The sequence below is a fragment of the Salvelinus namaycush genome, chromosome 32, assembly GCF_016432855.1.
Source record: "Salvelinus namaycush isolate Seneca chromosome 32, SaNama_1.0, whole genome shotgun sequence".
Lineage (NCBI taxonomy): Eukaryota > Metazoa > Chordata > Actinopteri > Salmoniformes > Salmonidae > Salvelinus > Salvelinus namaycush.
Genome location: NC_052338.1, coordinates 13,090,779 through 13,113,995, shown reverse-complemented (window position 1 = coordinate 13,113,995; position 23,217 = coordinate 13,090,779). Strand labels below are relative to the sequence as shown.

General features: G+C 44.0%; 1 protein-coding gene across 1 annotated transcript; it reads left to right on the top strand.

Annotated features, from left to right (window-relative positions):
* The first annotated feature begins 463 nt into the window (after positions 1-463).
* si:ch211-57n23.4 (immunoglobulin superfamily DCC subclass member 3) lies at positions 464-21,918 on the top strand. The gene is made up of 14 exons (XM_038971549.1): positions 464-491; positions 1,250-1,561; positions 4,186-4,330; positions 5,117-5,247; positions 5,653-5,790; positions 7,923-8,081; positions 15,882-16,047; positions 17,057-17,307; positions 17,559-17,723; positions 18,498-18,686; positions 20,172-20,282; positions 20,535-20,664; positions 20,931-21,054; positions 21,814-21,918. The coding sequence occupies exons 1-14, from the start codon at positions 464-466 to the stop codon at positions 21,916-21,918; spliced, it is 2,154 nt and encodes a 717-aa protein (XP_038827477.1).
* The last annotated feature ends 1,299 nt before the right edge of the window (positions 21,919-23,217 follow it).

The window sequence follows — 23,217 nt, the reverse complement described above, 5'->3', positions numbered from 1 at the left end:
GGGTCACTTATAAATGTCCTTGTTTTTGAAAGAAAAGCCTTTTTTTGTCCTTTAAAATAACACCAAATTGATCAGAAATACAGTGTAGACAGTTTAATGTTGTAAATGACTATTCAGTTCAGATAAACAGATGCAAAAGTTCTCCATTATTTTGATGGTACGTCTTATCATGCAAGTTCAAGAGCAGGGGGCATTGAGGCTTTTCGGGTGTGTCACTCTCTGACTCCCTTTCCCTCCCCCACCTCAACAGCTGGGAGAAAGGGACCGGCCATCTTGAGGGGTCAGGGCGGGACAGCGGTTTTTGGGTGGTTGGTGGGGTCAACTTCAAGAGGCAAATGGGGTGATCCAGTGGCATGGGAAAGTCACCCCGGAGCCTTGGTGAAAGGGAGGCAGGGATGCAGGGGGGGCATAAGAGGGGCAGATGGCCCCCATAGGGGGTGGGTGGGGGTGTAGGTTTATGGTGATGGGACTTTCTAGGGTGTTGTCGGAAGGTAGGGTAAGAACAAGTGTGAGTGTCGTCACTGCGCCATTGTTGCCGGTCTGCGCTTGGTTCAATAGAGGTTCTCCTAACTTGACCCCACTAACCCTCTCTCGTCTTCTGCCTCCATCTCAGCCATTGTTCCTTCCCTCTTTGGCTCAATGACTCCCCGGCATTCAGCCCTATTATTGTGGCCGGTTTCAGTAAAAGTGTTTTGGACGCGGAACTAACACAGCCATCAATCAGTTGGCCGGTGTAGAGTGTCAAGTGCAGTTTTTGGGGTTGGAAGAGTTCGTCCCCGGGCGAACGTGGCTGTCCATCTCTATTCCGGTCCCCTTCTGTGTTGTTGCGTCTCAGACTTTGCTTGTTAACACAGATACATAGGGAATGGGATAGGAATCTTGGTGTATGAATGGATTAGAGACAGGCAAGGCTCCCGCCATGGCATGCTCAATGCCCCAGTACAAAGTTCTGTGAGGTATAGTTTACAAATTCAGTTTGAAGTTTTTCCTTTAATGGATTGTCCCATAGGGTCAGAGTATCAATCTCCCTTACTGGTCCTCTTACCTGATCTTAAAGTGATTGGGTGAACAGGTACTGTATGGGTAAACTACTATATATAGCCAACATTGAGTTCCTTTGTGAATTCACCCATAGTGGGTGATTAGACACATGCAATAGCATCACCCCCACTGTACTGGTCTACAAAATGAACCAACACTGATGTTCTCAACCTTAACAGCCAATGAACTTCTTCACGCCCCTTTCTAGATGTATGTGGTGCCAAGGAGCTGGCGATCCTATTGGAGCCCAGTGACGTCATCGCTGTGCGGGATCGGCCGCTGATGCTGGACTGCCGGGTAGAGGGCGAGGGTCCCATCTCGATCACGTGGCGCAAGAACGGGGTGCCCGTAGTTGTGGGGGAGCGTGTACAGGTGCTGCCCAATGGGACCCTCTTCATCCAGAGCTTCCAGAAACGACTAGACAGAGTCGGAAGTGAGACGGATGTTGGAGATTACGACTGCGCCGCTCAGAACCGCTTTGGCATGCTGGTCAGCCGCAAGGCCCGTGTTCAGCTGGCATGTGAGTTCACCTGCCTTACGTACTGTTTTATGGTTCACTAGTGTTATTTATGTAATGGTGACCTACGTACCAGTCACTTATGTAGAGGGAATATCTAACACTCAATACACATACAGTACAATACACAGAAAACACTTCACCTATCTATCTATACACAACACAAGACACAATAGTATTGAGTATTAAAGGAAATGGTTAATTTACTCTTTCTGCCATGGTTGCTCTCCACCAGCCAATCACTACTTGTGCTAATTTCACTGAGAAATACGGTAGCTAAATAACTCATTTTAAAGACTGTATCAATACAAAGAGTACCTATCTTAAGTCAGACCCTTTGCTATGAGACTCGAAATTGAGCTCAGGTGCATCCTGTTTCCATTGATCATCCTTGAGATGTTTCTACAACTTGATTGGAGTCCACCTGTGGTAAATTCAATTGATTGGACATGATTTGGAAGGCACACACCTGTATATAAAAAGGTCCCACAGTTGACAGTGCATGTCAGAGCAAAAACCAAGCCATGACGTCAAAGGAATTGTCCGTAGAGCTCCGAGACAGGATTGTGGGGAAGGGTACCAAAAAATGTCTGCAGCATTGAAGGTCCCCAAGAACACAGTGACCGCCATCATTCTTCCATTTAAGAATGATGGCGGTCACTGTGTTCTTGGGGACCTTCAATGCTGCAGACTCTTCCTAGAGTTGGCCGCCCGGCCTAACTGAGCAACCGGGGGAGAATGGCCTTTGTCAGGGAAGTGACCAAGAACCCTATGGTCACTCTGACAGAGCTCCAGAATTCCTCTGTGGAGATGGGAGAACCTTCCAGAAGGACAACCATCTCTGCAGCACTCCACCAATCAGGCCTTTATGGTAGAGTGGCCAGACGGAAACCACTCCTCAGTAAAAAGCACATGACAGCCTGCTTGGAGTTTGCCAAAAGGCACCTAAAGCACTCTCAGACCAATGAGAAACAAGATTCTCTGGTCTGATGAAACCAAGATTGAACTCTTTGGCCTGAATGCCAAGTGTCATGTCTGGAAGAAACCTGGCACCATCCCTACAGTGAAACATGGTGGTGGGAGCATCATGCTGTGGTGATGTTTTCAGCGGCAGGGCACGCAGAGACTAGTCAAGGGAAAGATGAACGGAACAAAGTACAGAGATCCTTGATGAAAACCTGCTCCAGAGCACTCAGGACCTCACTGTAGCTAGCGACCTCCACCTAATAATTATAATTAAAAAAAATATAATTACAATCACAATAAACTTAAACGGGAGGCAACAGTCATATAATATAATGGGTAATTGTTTATAAGTTTCGAAGCTATCCCAGAAAGACATCAACGAAAACCAAATATTTTCACCTTCTGCTGTGGTTTGGTAACTTTCTGTTCTTCAACGGACTCTGGCTGGATTGAAGACGAAGCAAAGTTTTGAAAATGTCAAAGTATGCGGCGTCTCTCTCGCAACGGAGCCTTCAAACGCAAGGGGGCGTTTCATTTTCCCTCCGTTGTGGACGTCCCCATTGAAATGCATGACATTCGTAACGGAGTGCTTATGGGTAATGTGAACAAGGCTTTACAATGAGTAATATGTTCAATGTGTAGCCTGGCTACACAAACACACGATTAGTCAATAATATTCCCTTCTGAATGTGATTTAGGAGAGAACAAGCAGTGAATGTTACCAGGTCCTCCCATTCACTGTAATGCTACAGTCATTTCACCAGACATTATTTATATGTCCCTGCTTTACTCAGAAGTCATAAAAACAGTGGAGGCCAAACAATGGCTTTTGTCTTATCTATAGGAGATCACTACTTGTATTCCCCTTTCTGTCAAAACAGGAGAGTCTGTTCTGTTCTCCATACTGCGAACACAATTGTCACATACCTGGCAACCCAAAACCCCATCGGAATCTATAGACTGTTATACATGATGCTCCACGCTGAGAACACCTTAGTTGCATATCTGGCAACCCGAGGCCACCTCAGACTTTTTCATCTCTTCTTTGTGACATTGTGGGTGATGAATGGTACACCCCAGTAAGTGTACTGACACTTGGACACACACAAAACACACACACACACACAAAGCATTGTGTTCAGACAAGATTTAAGATAAACACGTGCATTCTGTATAGACACAAACTGTCCTGCGCATACTGTTCAACACCCAAATCCCGTAGCCCCCCATCTCTCTCGCTCTCTCACTCCCTCTCTCTCTCTCTCCCTTCGCTCTCTCTCACACTCACACACAGACACACAGACACACAGACACACAGACACACAGACACACAGACACACAGACACACAGACACACAGACACAGACACAGACACAGACACACACACACACACACACACACACACACACACACACACACACACACACACACACACACACACACACACACACACACGTGACCGAATGAACAACTTTCATATGTTGTGCATGTGCATATTAAGTATATGTACATCTTATATATATATTTGTATAATATTGTTGGCTCTGCTGCTCATCTTGAACCAGGTCTCCTCTTGCAAAAGAGAGATTTTCTCTCAGTGAGACTATCCCGTGTCAATAAATGTTAAATGGAGATCTAACTTTTGTTGTTTTTCTTCCTCAGCCCTCCCTAAGTTCCACATACACCCAGAGTCCATGTCAGTGGACGATGGCGGTGTGGCTCGCTTCAAGTGCCAGGTCAATAGTGTACCCGAGGCAAACATCACTTGGGAAAGGGACAGAACCCCACTCAGTACTACCGACAACAGGTAACATCATCATAATACACCGAATGTATTAAACATTTGCGAACACCTTTCCATGACATAGACTGACCAGGTGCATCCACGGTAAAGCTATGGCCCGCTAGATGAAGGGGAGGAGACAGGTTAAAGAAGGATTTTTAAGCCTTGAGACAATTGAGACATGGATTGTGTGTGTGCCATTCAGCGGGTGAATGGGCAAGACAAAAGATTTACGTGCCTTTGAGTAGGGTATGGCAGTAGGTGCCAGGTGCACTGGGTTGAGTGTGTCAAGAACTGCAACGCTGCTGGGTTTTTCACGCTCAACAGTTTCCCTTGTGTATCAAGAATGGTCCACCACCCAAAGAACATCCAGCCAACTTGACACAACTGTTGGAAGCTTCGGAGTCAACATGTGCCAGCATTCCTGTGGAATGCTTTCAACACATTGTAGAGTCTAAACCTGACAAATTGATGCTGTTCTGAGAGCAAAAGGGGCTACAACTCAAAATTAGGAAGGGGTTTCTTATGTTTTGGACACTCAGTGTATATAGGCCTATACACTCCTACGCACGCACACACACACGCACACAGACACACACGTTTCATAATGTTATTATTTTGGGATGATTGCTAATGAACTTGGCGCTTGGTGTCACCCTGCAAGATAGTTTGCTACATTAGCGATGTAGCTACCATGCTGCAGACAGAGATTTTGAAAAAGTAGCTAACTTTTAAATTCTCAGCAGAACTATATGTCACATCTATGTGTGCACTCACACCTCTCTAAACCCCTCCGCTTCCCTTGTCCAGGTACACTCTCCTGCCAATGGGTATCCTCCAGGTGACTGGTGTGAGGCGGATTGACGCCGGGGTGTACCGTTGTATGGCCTCCAACATCGCCAACACACGTTTCAGCCATGAGGCTGTGCTCAATGTAACCGGTGAGTGGTACTGACCCCACTCACATTAAGCCTTGTCCTGGACTAAAAAGCATGCTCAATGGCTACTCTCCATTGATAGCGCATCTTATTTCAGGACTAGTCTTAATCTGTTCCTGGGAAACCAGCCCTTACAGTATAGATCATATAATTAGAGGGACCTGTCAATAGTGGACTTTCAATGGGTTTGTTCATGTAGCTTTTCAATCTATAATTTAGTTGTTTTGGACACTATAAAGAATATTAAACTGACCACGTTTATGCTAATCACATAAATGTTGATAAAATCCCTATAGGCTAAAGCCAAAGTCCGAACATGGTCTGGTTCAGCCCGAGGAACCTGTCTAACAGTAGTGTCTTATCTTCTCTCTCTTTGTGTGTGTTCGTGTCCTTTTTCTCTCTCTACAGGTGAGGCTTCCAGGATCTACAAGGAGCCAGTTATCCTCTCTGGGCCCCAGAACCTGACCATCACCGTCCACCAGACAGCCATTTTGGAGTGCATTGCCACAGGGAACCCCCGGCCCATTGTGTCCTGGAGCAGGCTGGGTAACAACTGTTCTCATGCAATCAGAATGGCATACAATAGCCTTAATTTATACCACACTGAGTTAATGATAGTACAGTCGTGGCCACATTTTTTAGAATGACACAAATATTAATTTCCACAAAGTTTGCTGCCTCAGTGTCTTTAGATATTTTTGTCAGATGTGAATATGGAATACTGAAGTATAATTACAAGCATTTCACAAGTGTCAAAGGATTTTATTGACAATTACATGAAGTTGATGCAAAGAGTCAATATTTGCAGTGTTGACCCTTCTTTTTCAAGACCTCTGCAATCCAACCTGGCATGCTGTCAATTAACTTCTGGGCCACATCCTGACTGATGGCAACCCATTCTTGCATAATAAATGCTTGGAGTTTGTCAGAATTTGTGGGTTTTTGTTTGTCCACCCGCCTCTTGAGGATTGACCACAAGTTCTCAATGGGATTAAGGTCTGGGGAGTTTCCTGGCCATGGACCCAAAATATCGATGTTTTGTTCCCCGAGCCACTTAGTTATCACTTTTGCCTTATGGCAAGGTGCTCCATCATGCTGGAAAAGGCATTGTTCGTCACCAAACTGTTCCTGGATGGTTGGGAGAAGATGCTCTCAGAGGATGTGTTGGTACCATTCTATATTCATGGCTGTATTCTTAGGCAAAATTGTGAGTGAGCCCACTCCCTTGGCTGAGAAGCAACCCCACACATGAATGGTCTCAGGATGCCTTACTGTTGGCATGGCACAGGACTGATGGTAGCGCTCACCTTGTCTTCTCCGGACAAGCTTTTTTCCAGATGCCCCAGTCCAATCCCTGTACCTTTTGAAGAATATCAGTCTGTCCCTGATGTTTTTCGTAGAGAGAAGTGGCTTCTTTGCTACCCTTCTTGACACCAGGCCATCCTCCAAAAGTCTTCGCCTCACTGTGCGTGCAGATGCACTCACACCTGCCTGCTGCCATTCCTGAGCAAGCTCTGTACTGGTGGTGCCCCGATCCCACAGCTGAATCAACTTTAGGAGACGGTCCTGGCGCTTGCTGGACTTTCTTGGGCACCCTGAAGCCTTCTTCACAACAATTGAACCGCTCTCCTTGAAATTCTTGATGATCCGATAAATGGTTGATTTAGGTGCAGTCTTACTGGCAGCAATATCCTTGCCTGTGAAGCCCTTTTTGTGCAAAGCAATGATGACGGCATGTGTTTCCTTGCAGGTAACCATGCTTGACAGAGGAAGAACAATGATTCCAAGCACCACCCTCCTTTTGCAGTTATTCGAACTCAATCAGCATGACAGAGTGATCTCCAGCCTTGTCCTTGTCAACACTCACACCTGTGTTAACGAGAGAATCACTGACATGATGTCAGCTGGTCCTTTTGTGGCATGTTTTTTGTGGATTCAGTTCATTTGCATGACAAAGAGGGACTTTGCAATTAATTGTAATTCATCTGATCACTCTTCATAACATTCTGTAGTATATGCAAATTGCCATCATACAAACTGAGGCAGCAGACTTTGTGAAAAATCATATTTGTGTCATTCTCAAAACTTTTGGCCACGACTGTAGCTAAACAATGAGTTGATCTCTGTATCAGCTATTCTGCGTATTATGCACTATGTTGCTCTATAGATGAGTGAGTTGAGAACATCACGAAAATAATGTGCCCCTTCGATGGGGCAGAAGGCTGTTGTTGTTGTGATTGTGGATGGCCAGATAGCTAGCAACAATGACAATAAACTGCCGTGTGGGGAATCGTAAGTGGCTCATTTTAGTTAGTTTTATCTTCTTCTTGATACCATAACTTGTTTTGAGGTGTTTTGACTGATGTCACATCTGTGCTAACATGGCAAGAATGTGCTAGCTAGCTAACCAACAATTGCAATGATGTATTTGAGAGACATCATTGTACAACTTTGTTTTTAATAAACATTGGAGATGAAATATACTGTAGTTTACATGTTGTCAACAATGTAAGCCAAACCTGTTTTGCCCTATAGTTGTGCACGTGTTGATTTTGTTGCTAAACAACCAACCCTCCTATAAGCTTAAGGTTTCAAACTTGATTTTCATTAAACCCTGTGTTTTTTTTGTATTATGTTGGCCTATGTCTTATTCCTTTGTGTGTGTGTGCTCTCTCCAGATGGGCGCTCCATCGGGGTGGAGGGCATCCAGGTGTTGGGCACTGGAAACCTGATGATCTCGGACGTGTCGCTGCAGCACTCGGGGGTGTACGTGTGCGCCGCCAACCGCCCCGGGACCAGGATGAGGCGTACTGCACTGGGAAGACTGGTGGTGCAAGGTGAGCTCCCTCCTAACACTTATACCCTTTTCACACTACTATGCCGAAGTAACCGGAGCCAAGTTGTACTGAGCTGGCCTAGTTTCGCATCCAACAATGTTGCTGGCACTGTGCTGAACATGACAATGTGAAAATTAAATATCAGAGCCAGGAGAGTACAGTTAAGGTCAACACAATAGTCTGCAAACGGTAATACTGTACCTGCCTCACCTCACTAAGAGGCAGAGCCTGAGTCAAAGTAAAGTTTAAATGATTAATTAAGCATTTATACAGTAAGTGATATCCTCCAAGAATAGCTTTACATGTCACAGAGTGAGCCTCAGCCAATGGTTCTATCGTTTCAACCCAGTGCTGCTGATCACATTGATAAAGCTTTATCCTGGGTCAGTAACTGACCATCAACTGATCATGACACTGACAGATACACATGATCACGGGAGCAGGATAGGGGATGGGGGGGGGTCAATGTCCAGAAAGTGTGGTGGTGGTGGTGGTGGGGGTGTGTGGGTGTAGGGTTTGGGCTTTGGGCTATTGGGACTTGCTGATCCCATCACATGAACCTGTATTGGATTTGGCCATGATTTCTGCCAGGGAAGGGAAGGAAAAGGGGTGAGTTTGGGAGAGAGGAGTCGATACCCAAGCTCCACCCTTTCACCCCACCTTTGGCCCCCTTAGAGCTTTGAAGGGAGGGGTTAGGTACCGGGGTGGATGGGGGTTGGTCGTTTTTGGTGATACTATTGGCGGGAGAGAGACCCCGAGTTCCCACTTGTAATTAAGCATTGACACTGGTCTCCAGCTGGACTTGTGTGTGTGTGTGTGTGTGTGTGTGTCCACTGCTACCAATACCTCATCCATCAGGCCCATCCATCACCCAGGAACTGTCCATATGTTCACCCTCCTCATATTTCACCCTCCCCCATTTTAATTGGCTATCCTAAGGGTTGACCAATATACTAAGGACCATCTCTGGGTAATGTGAGTGACCAACAACATAATAGGAAAAAAATTGCCCTACCATAAACAACTATGGATAGGATTACAGAGCATTTGGAAAGTATTCAGACCCCTTGACTTTTTTCACATTTTGTGACATTACAGCCTTATTATAAAATTGATTGAAATGGATTCTCATTAATCTGCACATAATACCCCATAATGACAAGTGGAAAGTTTTTTTGTCATTTTTGCAAATGTATTGAAATAGCTTATTTACATAAGTATTCAGACCCTTTACTATGAGACTCGAAATTGAGCTCAGGTGCATCCTGTATCCATTGATCATCCTTGAGATGTTTCTACAACTTGATAGGAGTCCACCTGTGGTAAATTCAATTGATTGGACATGATTTGGAAAGACACACACCTGTCTATATAAGGTCCCACAGTTGACAGTGCATGTCAGAGCAAAAACCAAGCCATGAAGGAATTGTCCATAGAGCTCAGAGACTGCCAAAAGTGCTTCAACAAAGTACTGAGTAAAGGGTCTGAATACTTACATAAATGTGATATTTCATTTGTTCATTTTTAATACATTTGCAAAGACGTAAAAAAAAAACTGTTTTTGCTTTGTCATTATGGGGTATTGTGTGTAGATTTATCAGAGGAAAAAAACAATTTAATCCATTTTAGAATAAGGCTGTAACGTAACAAAATCTGGAAAAAGTCAAGGGATCTGAATACTTTCCGAATGCACTGTATATCAGCATCATGTGTTTGCTCCCCTGCCTCTCTAGAAGCGATAATTGCCACTGACTATGTAACTGATACTGTATATGCAATATATTGATGTTGATGTAATATATCTAATATTGCATTTGCACTTTCAAAGTCAATCAGTATATTACAATGTCTTTAGCTTTTCCTTAATGATCTAGCCAAATATAGTTGTTTTGAAGGACTTATTACAATACGTAGTTACAATACCTGTGATAGGCTAGCGTCCTGCCCAGGGGGTGTACTTGTACATAAAGCTGCCTCAAGCTACAGGAACAGGAGATAGGCTCCTGCCCTTATGGGCGTTCTGGTTTCGACAAGGCTTGCTTGCTTAGTTACAATAGCAAGTAGTAAGCAAACTGTTACAATCCCTAGCTACCAACACCTTACATAATACCTAACAAAATGTAACCTATAGCTAGCAAAATGTTACCTGATACCAAGCTAGCAAAATGTTACCTAGAAAGTAAAAAACTAAAAGAAGGTAGGCCTACATCTTAGTCATGTAACCTAGATATCCATATATCCCTTCACCCCCGTATTCCATTTAAATCACTCTACTTTGCACCCAGCTGTTAAGGCTCTCCCATATCCATGTTGTGTCAGCCTCTTTGACCTGGTCAATCAATAGTTCTCCCTATCAGTCTTTCACAAGTGGATTGGCCCTGGACGAGGTGGTCTTTAATGTATTAATTAATTGATTTATTTCTCTATTTGTTAAAGAAAAAAGAACAAAGACCTTTTTAGGATGGTGGTCACATGACATGGGTGAAATTATTGGTTCATGGACATTGTCAATGTCAAATGGAGGCCCAAAGTGACCTAAAATCTTAGTCCCTTTCAAAGTGTGATACTCGGGGTATATTAAGCTAGGATGTCCTCTCAATATTTTCTATGATACTTTATACTTTGGCTACAATCCACCACCATAGTATGGACTTAAAATTGCCATGCTGCACCCAATAATAATGATACAAAGGTATTGGTTAGGCACAAATCATATAGAATAGCAATGACCATGAGACTAATTCATTCACCTATTTTTAGCTCTCACATGTTCCCTATTCCTGCCAATAAGGCAAGTCTGATAATATAGAATAATATGAAATACCCTGAGATATCATGCTGTTATTATGATGTCAGACTCCACACAAGTTGAAAGTCCTACTTTAAAGTTGGAGACCCTTAGCCATATGCACTGCGTAAAGGAGGTTATTGGAGGGCATAGAGGTCTGCTCTTTCACACACACTGTCCTCATGACAGACTGTCCAATTCCCTCTCCCTTCTGCTCTTGAACCAGTCATGGTCATGGACAGGACAGGAGGACAGCCAGGATAGGACAGGACAGATGCAAGGCCAGAGATTTGAACAATGGGAGAGAGGAGAGAAAGAACGAGGGAGAAAAAAGAAGGAGCAGAAGGTGAAGATGGTCATTGTGTGTGGGAGGGGAGGGATCACCTCTCATCCCTTACTCCTGTCTCTGTCCTGGAGGGCCTGCTATAGGAAAATCGTCGAAGTCAGGGAGGAGAGAGGACGGGACACCGTACCGGACAGATATGGAAGGAGAGAGAGAAGGGGGTGGGGTTGGAGGTGGAGGAGGGTAAGATAAATGCATCCCCAAAGAGGGAGGAAGGTGACCACTCCCCCAGTCCCCACCCCCTGTCGTTCATTACTACGGTGTTTGGGTGGGGGGGGGGGGGGGGGGGGGGGGGGGGGCGGGGGGCGGCGGCAGTTGTTCTCGTCACAGCTGGTGGTCAGGCGGTGGGGGACAGAGTTCAGGGGGACACACCGAGTGAGGGGGGACACAAAGGGTGCCAGGCCATTGTGTGATGACTGCTTTCTCTGAATGGAGCGCCAGTTATAACCATCCCCTCATCCATAGACTTTTTTGGGGTAGAACATTTTCATATGAAAAATGTGGAGAAGGTTGGAATCGTTGAAATGCTTTAAAATGCATATCCCACAGCTGTCGGCTTACTGAGGGGGACTTGCTCTTGTTAGATATGAGTGTCAGAACCAAACGGCATATATGTCAGAAAGTAGAACATACATATTTGGAAATAGGGTATTATTTCATGAATGTGTCACTTAAGTGACAGAACACACCACATGGATTAGAAAACATAAATATCCGAATGTAGAAACTTAAAAACATCACCGTCATACTTTGTAAGCGGACTATAAAACACATTTTAGAAACATACCAAATTGTGTCTATTATGTAAATATGTAAAACATATTCCAAAACTCGATATACAAAATAAATTGTGTTAGATCTAAATCAGTTACTTTTTGATAAATATACTTCACACAATGTATATGAAGTAACTGAGATGAGGGCCATATTCAAGTCATACTGTATAAGGATCTCTATATAGCTCTGATTCACACTATCTAGGAAATTATAACTAGTAACAACATAATCTACGTGATATATATTTCAAAATATACTCCTACCACAAAAGACAAAAAGCTAAACAAAGGAAGGAAAGTGATGAGGAATGACCCTGGTGATGAAACTCAAGGTCAGGTCTAAGACTCTGCTAAAAGACTAATTGATCAATACGTGCTATGGATTGGCCTGTATGGACACTGAAGCTGACAGATCTCAGCTGGAGAGACACAGTTGACTAGCTGAAGGGATGGACAGCAATTCTCTCCTTGGCTCCACCTCTATTGGGTGTAAAGACCATGTAATAAAACCAGTGAGAAAATGAGTTTTTCTACGTTCCACTTAAACCAAAAAACTTAGCTGAAGTGTGAAGTGTACCTGGAGTCATGGTGAGAGAAGGCTATTTGGGTGTAGATTGATGACACACTTACACACACATGCACACACATGTGACACACACACACACAAAACACCCCCCTTGTGCTTCAGACATCCATTCCAGTCGCCCCTCCCAACAATCTGCCCAATATTTATCCCTCACTAGTCCCCCCCGCCACTGTCATCATCTCTCCTAACCCTAACACAAACGCAACTTATTCACAGAACAGCAGCAGGCTGGGTGTATGAAAGCAGTGCATGCTATCATCACCAATAATTAAATGACACATCATCAGGCTCGTGACATGATATAGTCACTCTCAATTTCAAGTTATTGTACATCATCCATTAGAGCTCTGTGAGAATTCGGTGTGAAATATAATGGAAAAAACATAGTGTAGACATATTTGAAGGCCATTAACCTAAACGCTACAATGCTCAGTGCCACAGCTGGCAATGCCTTAGATTTAATGACATACTCAAACAGGCAGCTACAAGACAGGCTGAAGTGAACTTCAGATTAACTCCACGAGTTCTCTTGCAATTCAATTTATTTTCATGTCTCTCTATGTCCTCACATCTCCCTCAACATTCCTCTTACCGATTAAACAAACAAGCAAAAGACAAAAGACACTTTGACGGCCATTGCTCAACAACAACTCCCTCCAAGCCTTTTATAGATCCTGGGGATCTGTATTGGTGTCCATATGTTTAAAGAAATTGGGGCCCATCAGAGGGAAAGCAGTTTGGGGAATATAAAATCTATGCTTCCATTGATTAATGGTCTTCTATTTTAATGGGTGTCTCTATGACCCTTGACCCCCCCCCCCCCCCCCCCCCCCCACACACACACACACACACACACACACACACACACACACACACATCCTCCAGTACTCACAACCTCATCTCTCCATCCCTCTCCCTTTCTTTCTTTCTCCATCTCTCTCGCTCCCTTTCTCTATATCTCTCTCTGTCTTCTCTCATACTCTCCCTCTCTACCTCCCCCTGGACCCTGTTTCTCTCTCTTCCCAGGCCCAATCTCTCTGGATCTCAGCCAGGGAGGGGTGAGGGCAGGGGCTCAGGGGGTGTCAGTGTCAATAGATCAATTAGATGCTTAGGGGCAAAGGGGCTGGGGGTCTCTACATATATGCATGTCCCATTGTGTGCTATTGAGCCTGGTGTCAGGCGGGACGACGAACCCTACATCTGTCCCGGGGACACCGGAGGGCCAGACAGGGTCAGAGGGGGATAGAGAAGTGGGGACTGGGGTTAGGGTTAGATTAGGCTAGGCTGTCCTCTGGAAGTCTAGGCTCTCCATATGTTAAGTTCAAGCTCCGGGAAGAGGAGAGGAGGGGAAATCATTGGGAATGTTTTTATCGATCTGTTGTGGTACATGTAGGGATGTTTGTATGTATTGATACACATTGAGGTATATGTAATGTGGGTAGTATGCTATAGGCTACTATAACTAAGGACAAAGTGTTTCCTGGTCAGGTCACATGGTCAGGACAAACTCAGGGGCCTACTGTGTATTTAGATAGTTAGACCTGAGAGCTATGTTTCTACCAAGTTAGAGGAAACTGTATAAAACTATAGGGTCTAGAGATATGATCAAATCACATTCACTTCTCAAGGTCCTTACTATAAGGACTGCAATGATCATAACCACCTTCATATGATAGTACAGCTGCCGAAAAACATGATCAGTACTGCCCTCTATAGTTCATTATAAGACTGGCAGCACATAGAACTCAATGCTCTCCCCCAAAAGGCCTTGTCATTCTAATCAATGCCTTCTTCCTATCTTTTCTCCAAACAACCTTTTTATTGCTCCACATCACTAACCTGCTTACTCTCCTTTCTTCTCCTCTCCCCTCTTCTCTTCTCCTATTGGCCTCCTTCCATTTTCCTCATATCCTCCACCTCCCCTCTTGACTTTTTGAAAGTGCTAGTCCTATATTTTACTTTCATGCAAAGTTACATAGTATCACAAGCAAATGCAATTGATACAAAGATGAATCAATACACTTACAACAAATAAACTCAGCAAAAAAAGAAACGTCCCTTTTTCAGGAACCTGTCTTTCAAAGATAATTCGTAAAAATCCAAACAACTTTACAGATCTTCATTGTAAAGGGTTTAACACTGTTTCCCATGCTTGTTCAATGAACCATAAACAATTAATGAACATGGACCTGTGGAACGGTCGTTAAGACACTAACAGCTTACAGATGGTAGGCAATTAAGGTCACAGTTATGAAAACTTAGGACACTAAAGAGGCCTTTCTACTGACTCTGAAAAACACCAAAAGAAAGATGCAGGATGGCAACAACAACTACCCGAGTTACACCAGGAACACACAATCCCTCCATCAATGCTCAGACTGTCCGCAATAGGCTGAGAGAGGCTGGACTGAGGGCTTGTAGGCTTGTTGTAAGGCAGGTCCTCACCAGACATCACCGGCAACAACATCGCCTATGGGCACAAACCCACCGTTGCTGGACTAGACAGGACTGGCAAAAAGTGCTCTTCACTAACGAGTCGCGGTTTTGTCTCACCAGGGGTGATGGTCGGATTCGCGTTTATTGTCGAAGGAATGAGCGTTACACCGAGGCCTGTACTCTGGAGTGGGATCGATTTGGAGGTGGAGGGTCCGTCATGGTCTGGGGCGGTGTGTCACAGCATCATCGGACTGAGCTTGTTGTCATTGCAGGAAATCTCAACGCTATGCGTTACAAAGAAGACATCCTCCTCCCTCCTGCAGGCTCATCCTGACATGACCCTCCAGCATGACAATGCCACCAGCCATACTGCTCGTTCTGTGCGTGATTTCCTGCAAGACAGGAATGTCAGTGTTCTGCCATGGCCAGCGAAGAGCCCAGATCTCAATCCCATTGAGCACGTCTGGAACATGTTGAATCAGAGGGTGAGGGCTAGGGCCATTCGCCCCAGAAATGTCAGGGAACTTGCAGGTGCCTTGGTGGAAGAGTGGGGTAACATCTCACAGCAAGAACTGGCAAATCTGGTGCAGTCCATGAGGAGATGCACTGCAGTGCTTAATTCATCTGGTGGCCACACCAGATACTGACTGTTACTTTTCATTTTGACCCCCTGCCCCTTTGTTCAGGGACACATTATTCCATTTCTGTTAGTCACATGTCTGTGGAACTTGTTCAGTTTATGTCTCAGTTGTTGAATCTTGTTAAGTTCATACAAATATTTACACATGTTAAGTTTGCTGAAAATAAACACAGTTGACAGTGAGAGGACGTTTCTTTTTTTGCTGAATTTACATCATTCTCTTCCCACCAGCTCCCCCTGAGTTCATGCAGTGGCCGCAGTCTGTCTCAAAACCAGCGGGAGGCAGTGCTGTGTTCACCTGTGTGGCCCAGGGCGTCCCCGAGCCTCACCTCATCTGGCTGAAGAATGGCAAGATCCTGATGCCCGGTGACAATGTCAAGCTCACCAACAACAACAGGTACTGTACACCAGAGGTGTATTCATTCCGCCGATTCTGTTGCAAAACATTTCTTAAACGGAAGCAAACTGAATGAAATGGGAAGGGACCTCCCTGAATTTGTCCAATAGAAACTCTTGTTTTGTTGTGTTTGCTTCCGTTTGGTTGTTAAACGGTAAGCAGGTTATATAATGAATACACCCCTGGGTTTACATGTACGTTTTTTTGTCATTTAGTCTTATCTATAGTGAATTAGGCCTACAGTCAGTGCATTCAGCTTAAGTATGTAAAACAAACACATCAAAATCATTGCAAGTAAAACGTTCGTCGACAATAGACGCTAAATCTGTAAAATCAGACCCCCAAATCAACATCCTGATTCTCTGGAACCAAGGTTGTCCACTGAAAGCAGAAACTAACTACTAAAGTTGGGCAGCAATAGAGATTATTTTGTTATTCTCACATACTAGCAGTTGATTTAGGCTAAAGTCCATGAACAGAAATGGTGAAATATGTGTAAAATCTATTTTGAAATTATGCTGATCTTTCCATTATCCTGTGTTTAATGTTTTTGCCTTGACATATCCGAGACATTATTTATGAATGACCAATTTAACTGAATGATGTGTACGCTTTGGGACCATGGTCCCATCCTCTCAAGTGATATAAATCAGTTAGTGCTGGTATGATATCATTCTCATCAAGACTGGTCAGACCTACAGAAGAGCAGTTCATATATTCCACCTCAAGGTAGCACTGTTCGACAGTGGCTGACATCTCTCTCTGTTAAGTAGGCTGAAGTTCTGCATTTGCACTGAACACGAGAGGGTGGGATTCATTAGCTGCCTGATTATGTTTTGAATCACAAATAATTCCATTGTATATCTGAATATTTGCTTGAATGCATATTCATACAACCAACCCATCTGTTAGAAATTAACCCTTGTTGTTTACCCAATATATCAATGTTTTAATATGTCCTAACTCAAATAAATGATTAAAAAAATCATCTTTAATCTACATCCTCCAGCACCCTGGCCGTGACGCGCATCACCTCGGAGGACGAGGCCATCTACCAGTGCATCGCTGAGAACATGGCCGGCACCAACCAGGCTAGCGCCCGTCTGGCCGTGTCCCTGGCTAAGGATCTGCCCGACTCCCCCCAGGGCCTCACGGCCACCGCCCTCTCCCCCAGCGCCCTGCAGCTCGCTTGGATCCAGCCGCCCGTAGAGATCACCGACGGCATCATCGGCTATGTGCTCCACATCCGCAAGATCAGCGGTGAGTGAGAGTCTTTGTGTGATAATCTGTCAGCGTTCAAAGCAGAGCTAGCCTCTTCTCCTCCATTGTGCTGATGTAAAAGAACTGGCCAGGTGAAAGCCAGCCTAATGATATGTTTATTAAGGACAGATTTTTTAAGAAATTGAGATAATCTTTTCTTTTCTTTTAAATACTTTAGCTGCACTTGACTGAGTGTGCCTGCTGCAATGGAACCTAACGCTAATTATAACACTGCTTGTTGTTCCCCCCAGAGCCAGACAGTAGAGAGCTGCAGGAGGCAGTCAGTAAAACTACCTTCCAGCATGACTTCACCAACCTGGAGCCAGCCACCACCTACTCCATCTACCTCAAGGCCTACTCCCCACTGGGCGCCAGCCAGCAGTCCAGCACTGTGGTCGCCACAACACTAGGGGGCGGTAAGTCACCAGGAACATGCTATTGCTACGATCACTTACACTCTATAATTACTTTCAACAATAACCATTTATAAACTGTGTATGATTATACCTATAGTGTACATATACTATTCATAAATGAGTATTTTATTATTTGTAAACATTTAAAAACATGTACTCCCATTTATAAGCATTCCTAAACATAGATACTGTAAATGTAACCAAATAAATGGGTTCTATTATATTATGGGAGAAAATGTCAAACTGTACTTCCCCCTACCCCAAATACAGTAGCTCCATGTATATTGCACAAAGTGGACAGCAGAGTGCTTAGGATGATGTAGCTAGACTAGTATAAGATTTAGAATATGGCTGGTGTAAGATTGAGATTTTTTATTTACAACCTGTGATCGATCAAAGGTGTTTATCGCCTCTTCCCTCTCTTTATGTAATTTCATCAATTTTACATCTCACATCCCACTTTTCTCATCTGTTCTCTCCATGTCTGTGCACTTATTTCATTTCCCATATACTATTCCAACCATCTACTGTCACTGATAAACACTCCCTTGTTTTTCCTCCCTGTCTTACTATCTCTTTGAGTTTTATCATCATTCCATCCTCACCCCTCTCTTTTTCTCTCTCTCCATATGAATTGAATTACTACACAATCTCTCATTCATACTGCTTCTCTAACCATCTATAGTCTTTCTATCTTTCCGCTGACCTTTTCAATCATTGATTCATTTCTATTTTTTACATCCAATGTTCTAATCTTCATCTGTCCTCCTGTAGTGCCCTCTCCCCCTACCTTCTTCACCAAGGTGGTGAACTCCACTGCAGTCCAGGTGCTATGGGAGCTCCCCAGCAAGCCTGGCAAGGCAGAGGGCTTCAGGCTCACCTACCGCAGGGTCCCCCATGCCGACTTCCAGGGGCCAGTTCAGTTCCCTTGCCACGTCAATGCCCACACCATCTCCCGCCTTGGTGAGAGAGAGAGAGAGAGAGAGAGAGAGAGAGAGAGAGAGAGAGAGAGAGAGAGAGAGAGAGAGAGAGAGAGAGAGAGAGAGAGAGAGAGAGAGAGAGAGAGAGAGAGAGAGAGAGAGAGAGAGAGAGAGAGAGAGAGAGAGAGAGAGAGAGAGAGAGAGAGAGAGAGAGAGAGAGAGAGAGAGAGAGAGAGAGAGAGAGAGAGAGAGAGAGCATTATGCAAGGACAGACTCATACCACCTCCAGCAGCAGAGACTGTGTATTATTAGTTTGGTTTTATTTGTCTCTTAGACACTGGAAATAATTAGTCATTGTAACACTAATGATATAAGGCTGGCATAATAAGAGTGTGAGGAAATAACTATAAATAGGCCCAGAAAAAAAAACTTGTAGAAAAAACAGGCATGTAATTAGAGGGTTTGAAAGTCTTTATTACATGAGCATGCCAAGGACTTTAAAATCAACTTGATATTGGTGTTTAAATTTGTTTTTATTTTATCTAAAGTTATTATTATATTCTTATTAAGATTACATTTATTATATTTGATGGTATAAAATAATAATATATTAAATTATAAAAAAGTATTATAATAAAAAATTATTTTTAAAGACTTTGCCATCATTCAAATAAGTTGAATTTACCCCTGGTGAAAGACAGCAGTTTTAATTGCTTTCCCCTCATAGCAGTCTTCTTAACCACCCACCTGGGGTTCAAGCTTTCATGTGTGGACCTTGAATCACTCCTATACTCCTGCACTGCCACCACATGTTTCTTTCCTATAACTGAATGTCAGAAAATTCTGAAGAAGATGTAACGTATGAAATGTGATATTGATTTTCCAACGAGGTTAGCTTCAAGCCAGAGCTGGATTTAAAAGGTTGTAGCGGTGCAGAGAATAACAATTACCCCATATTTGAATGATCATGTGACAGCGAGTTAATTACCATGTGCATGGAAGATAAACGTAATATCCCTCTGGAGCACAGAAATGTGAAAGGGAGATCTTCAAATGTTCCTTTAGTAATCTTTTTCTGACATGTTTTGCTGTATCTGTAAAAAAAAAAATGTTAAATGTAAAGCCACCTAGTGGAAAATTACTGGGTTGGTGTCAGCTACTGATTGGCATCATTGCATTCAGAGCATAAGCTTGCTCATACTGTAGCAATGACTAAATCTATATTGAAAGATTAAAAGAGGGAGACATGGGAGGATGTTGGAGATATCAAGATAGAGATGACAGAGTGAGAGGAACGACAGTTGTAAGTGGGTTAGGGAGGGAGGCATTAGGGGAAAGGAACAGTCCATGGAAGAGTGAAAAATGACATGCTCCCAAAATTTAATCTCTTTCAATCGCCCAATCAATAGCTTGGCTTATATCGCGCAAGCAGTCAATAAAACTTGTTCAATGTCTCCCCATTTAAAAAATATGACCTTCGAAATTGTCGAAGGGATTTTATAATGTGGCGCTGTCGCCTTTCTTGCAGAAACCGGCGCGGTGTATGAAGTCAAACTAGTGGCCTATAATGGGAACGGCGAGAGCGACTGCTCCAAGAGGCTGGTGTCACTGGCAGAAGAAGGCACCAGTTCCAAAACCAGTGGTGAGTGTCCAATAAATATTAGAGTCGAGTCAGTACTGCATAATAAACACTATTTCTAGACAAGTATTATTTATTTGGTAATCTTCTGTCCTTTTTGCTTCAAGTTTATTTTGGCGTGAATCTATTAGTTAGACTTGTGTTTGGCATTGCCATAATGATAGAATATGTTTTCTGATAATGGTTCTGACTCTGTATTTGTGCGGGCTAATGAATGTATGGATGTACTCATCATTTGTTTCTTGGTTGCAGGTGGGGAGAACCAGTGTACCTGTAGACAGGAGAGCGAGGGCTCGATGGGTGGTATAGTGGTGGGCATTCATATCGGCATGGCCTGCATCATCTTCTGTGTACTCTTCCTCATGTTTGGATACCGTCACAGGTAAGGAGGTTCTACCTGTTGGGAACCACTAGCTGTTGCTTTGCTTCTAGTACTGTACTTTCATTATCAGATTGGGTTTTTAAGGCCAGGTAAACTTGAGATATATCCTGATCACCTATGATTTATCTTGTCAGTGTGAGATAGTGAACATCAACTTTGGTATATTACATGTTAGTTGTATTTATGAAGCTGTGTGTGTCGTTTTTAGAGTGGACTTGTATGCATGTAATATTGAAATATATTAATGTCCCCAGTTTGTTCTGCAGTAAAGGGACTCAGTACAGCTGGTCTGTTCCAAGAGGGGAGGACCGGGGACAGCTGGGACAAAACGGGATCCCCAAAGAGGGGGTCACTCGTCCTGTAGAAGTCACCCTGGAGTTAGTGCCTCAGGTAGGAGGGCCGGTGCGCTGAGACATTGGCATACTGACTCATTCACTACACAGCAAACACTAAGCTAACCTCTCATGCAATGTGGCCATTCGTTTTGTTCTCCCACGGTTCTATTGGCTATTTTCATCCCTGTAACAGACAGGAGGTGGCTAAATAGATGTCGCAGTCTTATAATTGAATCATCGATGACATCAGAGCTGCAGGATATGGGTTGCCAGGACACATGCATTGACGTCACAGTAGTTTGGCCTCCAGTTGTAACTCAGTTTCTAAAACAAAGTTGACACCTTCAGGACATCTGATATCTCAGGATGAAGTGATCTATCATGCTCGCACTCCCATCTCTCTGTTGTCACAAGCTCATCCAACTATTCGATCTGAGATCTAGATCTCATCCGTCTGTGATTTCTGACCCCATGATAGATTACAAGCCTCAGAGCTCTAGTCAATCAAACCTGGATTTCTCACAACTGAACGAAACATTGTTACCATGTCAAGCAAAAAGGATATTACTTCAAGGTGTTCTAGAGACTAGAGTGTGTTATTCAAACGCTTTGGAGCTAACGTGGCACTTCATTTTTTTATTTGATTGAATTGGATCCCCAGAGCTGTGTTGAACAATATCGATGTTACTAAGTCCAGGAGTAGAAATTGTGAACAAGATGATTGGTCAACAACAATGCAGAAGCAATCACCAGTGGACAAAAGGAGGAATAAATTATAGACTGACACTGTCTTTTGTCTTTCTTTCTTTTCCAGAGTCATGACTCTACCTTTCATGGAGGGGCTCCGGTGCGTCCGGCCCAATGCCAGGTCCTCATCGAGCAGCACTCGTTTGGTCTGCCTGGCATGGGCACAGGCTAACATTGGCCAATAACCCCCCAAACCCTTCTTTACCAACCCTTACCTACCCTCCATCCCAACGGTTTGCCTCTTGATGGATACTCCACCTCGCCTGCCCAACCAAATCCCCATCCACACGCCACCCTAGTGTACTGTGATGCCAGGGGTCCGCCATAGTTCTATCCATCCCCCAAAAACCTGCTGCTGCAAACATAAAAAGGCTCCATGTTTCCACTGTACTCTCTCGCCTTCCCTTCTCTTAAACCAAAGTCTGTTCTGTGTACATGCACATGTGAATTCAGAACGCTAGCCTTGAGAAATGCCTCCTCCTACAGATGCCGTCCTATTATGTTGGGCTTTCTTATCTTGCCAAGGGGAGCAGATATAACCAAAATGTTCTGTTTCAATGACGTCCCCTTGGTAACAGTACATGCATTCGCACTGTGCTTATAAGGCCCCAGCTGATGCCAAATATAATGACTTACTGGGGCCTTTTAGGATCTCTATATACGTTCCGGTCCACTTAGGAAATCTTTGCACTAAGTGTACTAAACTCCACTGAGAATTCCTGCTAACTTCTTGTCAGAGGGAACATTCAATTTTTGTTTGCCTTTAATTAGCCTTAGCTCTGCAATACTTAACAGACACAAATGACGACGCGGCCTTGCTAATAGCCTTATTGAGTTGATCGTCTTTATCACCATACTAGCCTCAATGTCCGGAGGAACCATAAAAGGCAACCACAACCCTCCCCCACCTTTACCCAAACCACTCTAACCAAAATCTACCTCCAAAGATAGCTACCTCAGTCTGATGTGACTGTCCGAGTAACAGTTGAGGCTAACATTAGCCTGCTGGATGCTGCTTGAGCAAGACTACCTCAGAACCCCAAAATAAATCCTATACCCTTGATCCCCCCTTCCCCCTCACTTTTTGTGCCAATGCCAGAGTCCCGTGCCAGCCACCGTCACCACCCCGCATCAGGGTGCCCACCTGGATGACTGCCATGGAGAGCCAAACTGTGGCAGTGTCTGAGCGTTACCATCCCCACACCCTGTCCACTTGCCTTAGCCAAACCCACTCCATCCTTTGTCAGGAGCACAAGCCTTTGTCCTTACCAGGGACCTCCCGAGACAGAACTCCGTCCGGTTCGAAGCCTGAGGGGGTCCAACAGGTTTGGTAATTTTACGTCAATTTCCTTCAAGATGCAGGCATGCCTTCTTAATTGTTTGGTGATCATACCTGCGACAACACCTCCTATGTTGTGCGAATGTCCATCTCCAAAGATGTATTTGTGATTGGTTGGTACCTTATGGAAAA

Coding starts and splice junctions, on each gene's coding strand:
- si:ch211-57n23.4 (XM_038971549.1), top strand. CDS start 464: ATGGGACTTTCTAGGGTGTTGTCGGAAG. Junction 8,082..15,881: donor GGGAAGACTGGTGGTGCAAG/GTGAGCTCCCTC, acceptor TCTTCCCACCAG/CTCCCCCTGAGTTCATGCAG. Junction 17,308..17,558: donor CCACATCCGCAAGATCAGCG/GTGAGTGAGAGT, acceptor TGTTCCCCCCAG/AGCCAGACAGTAGAGAGCTG.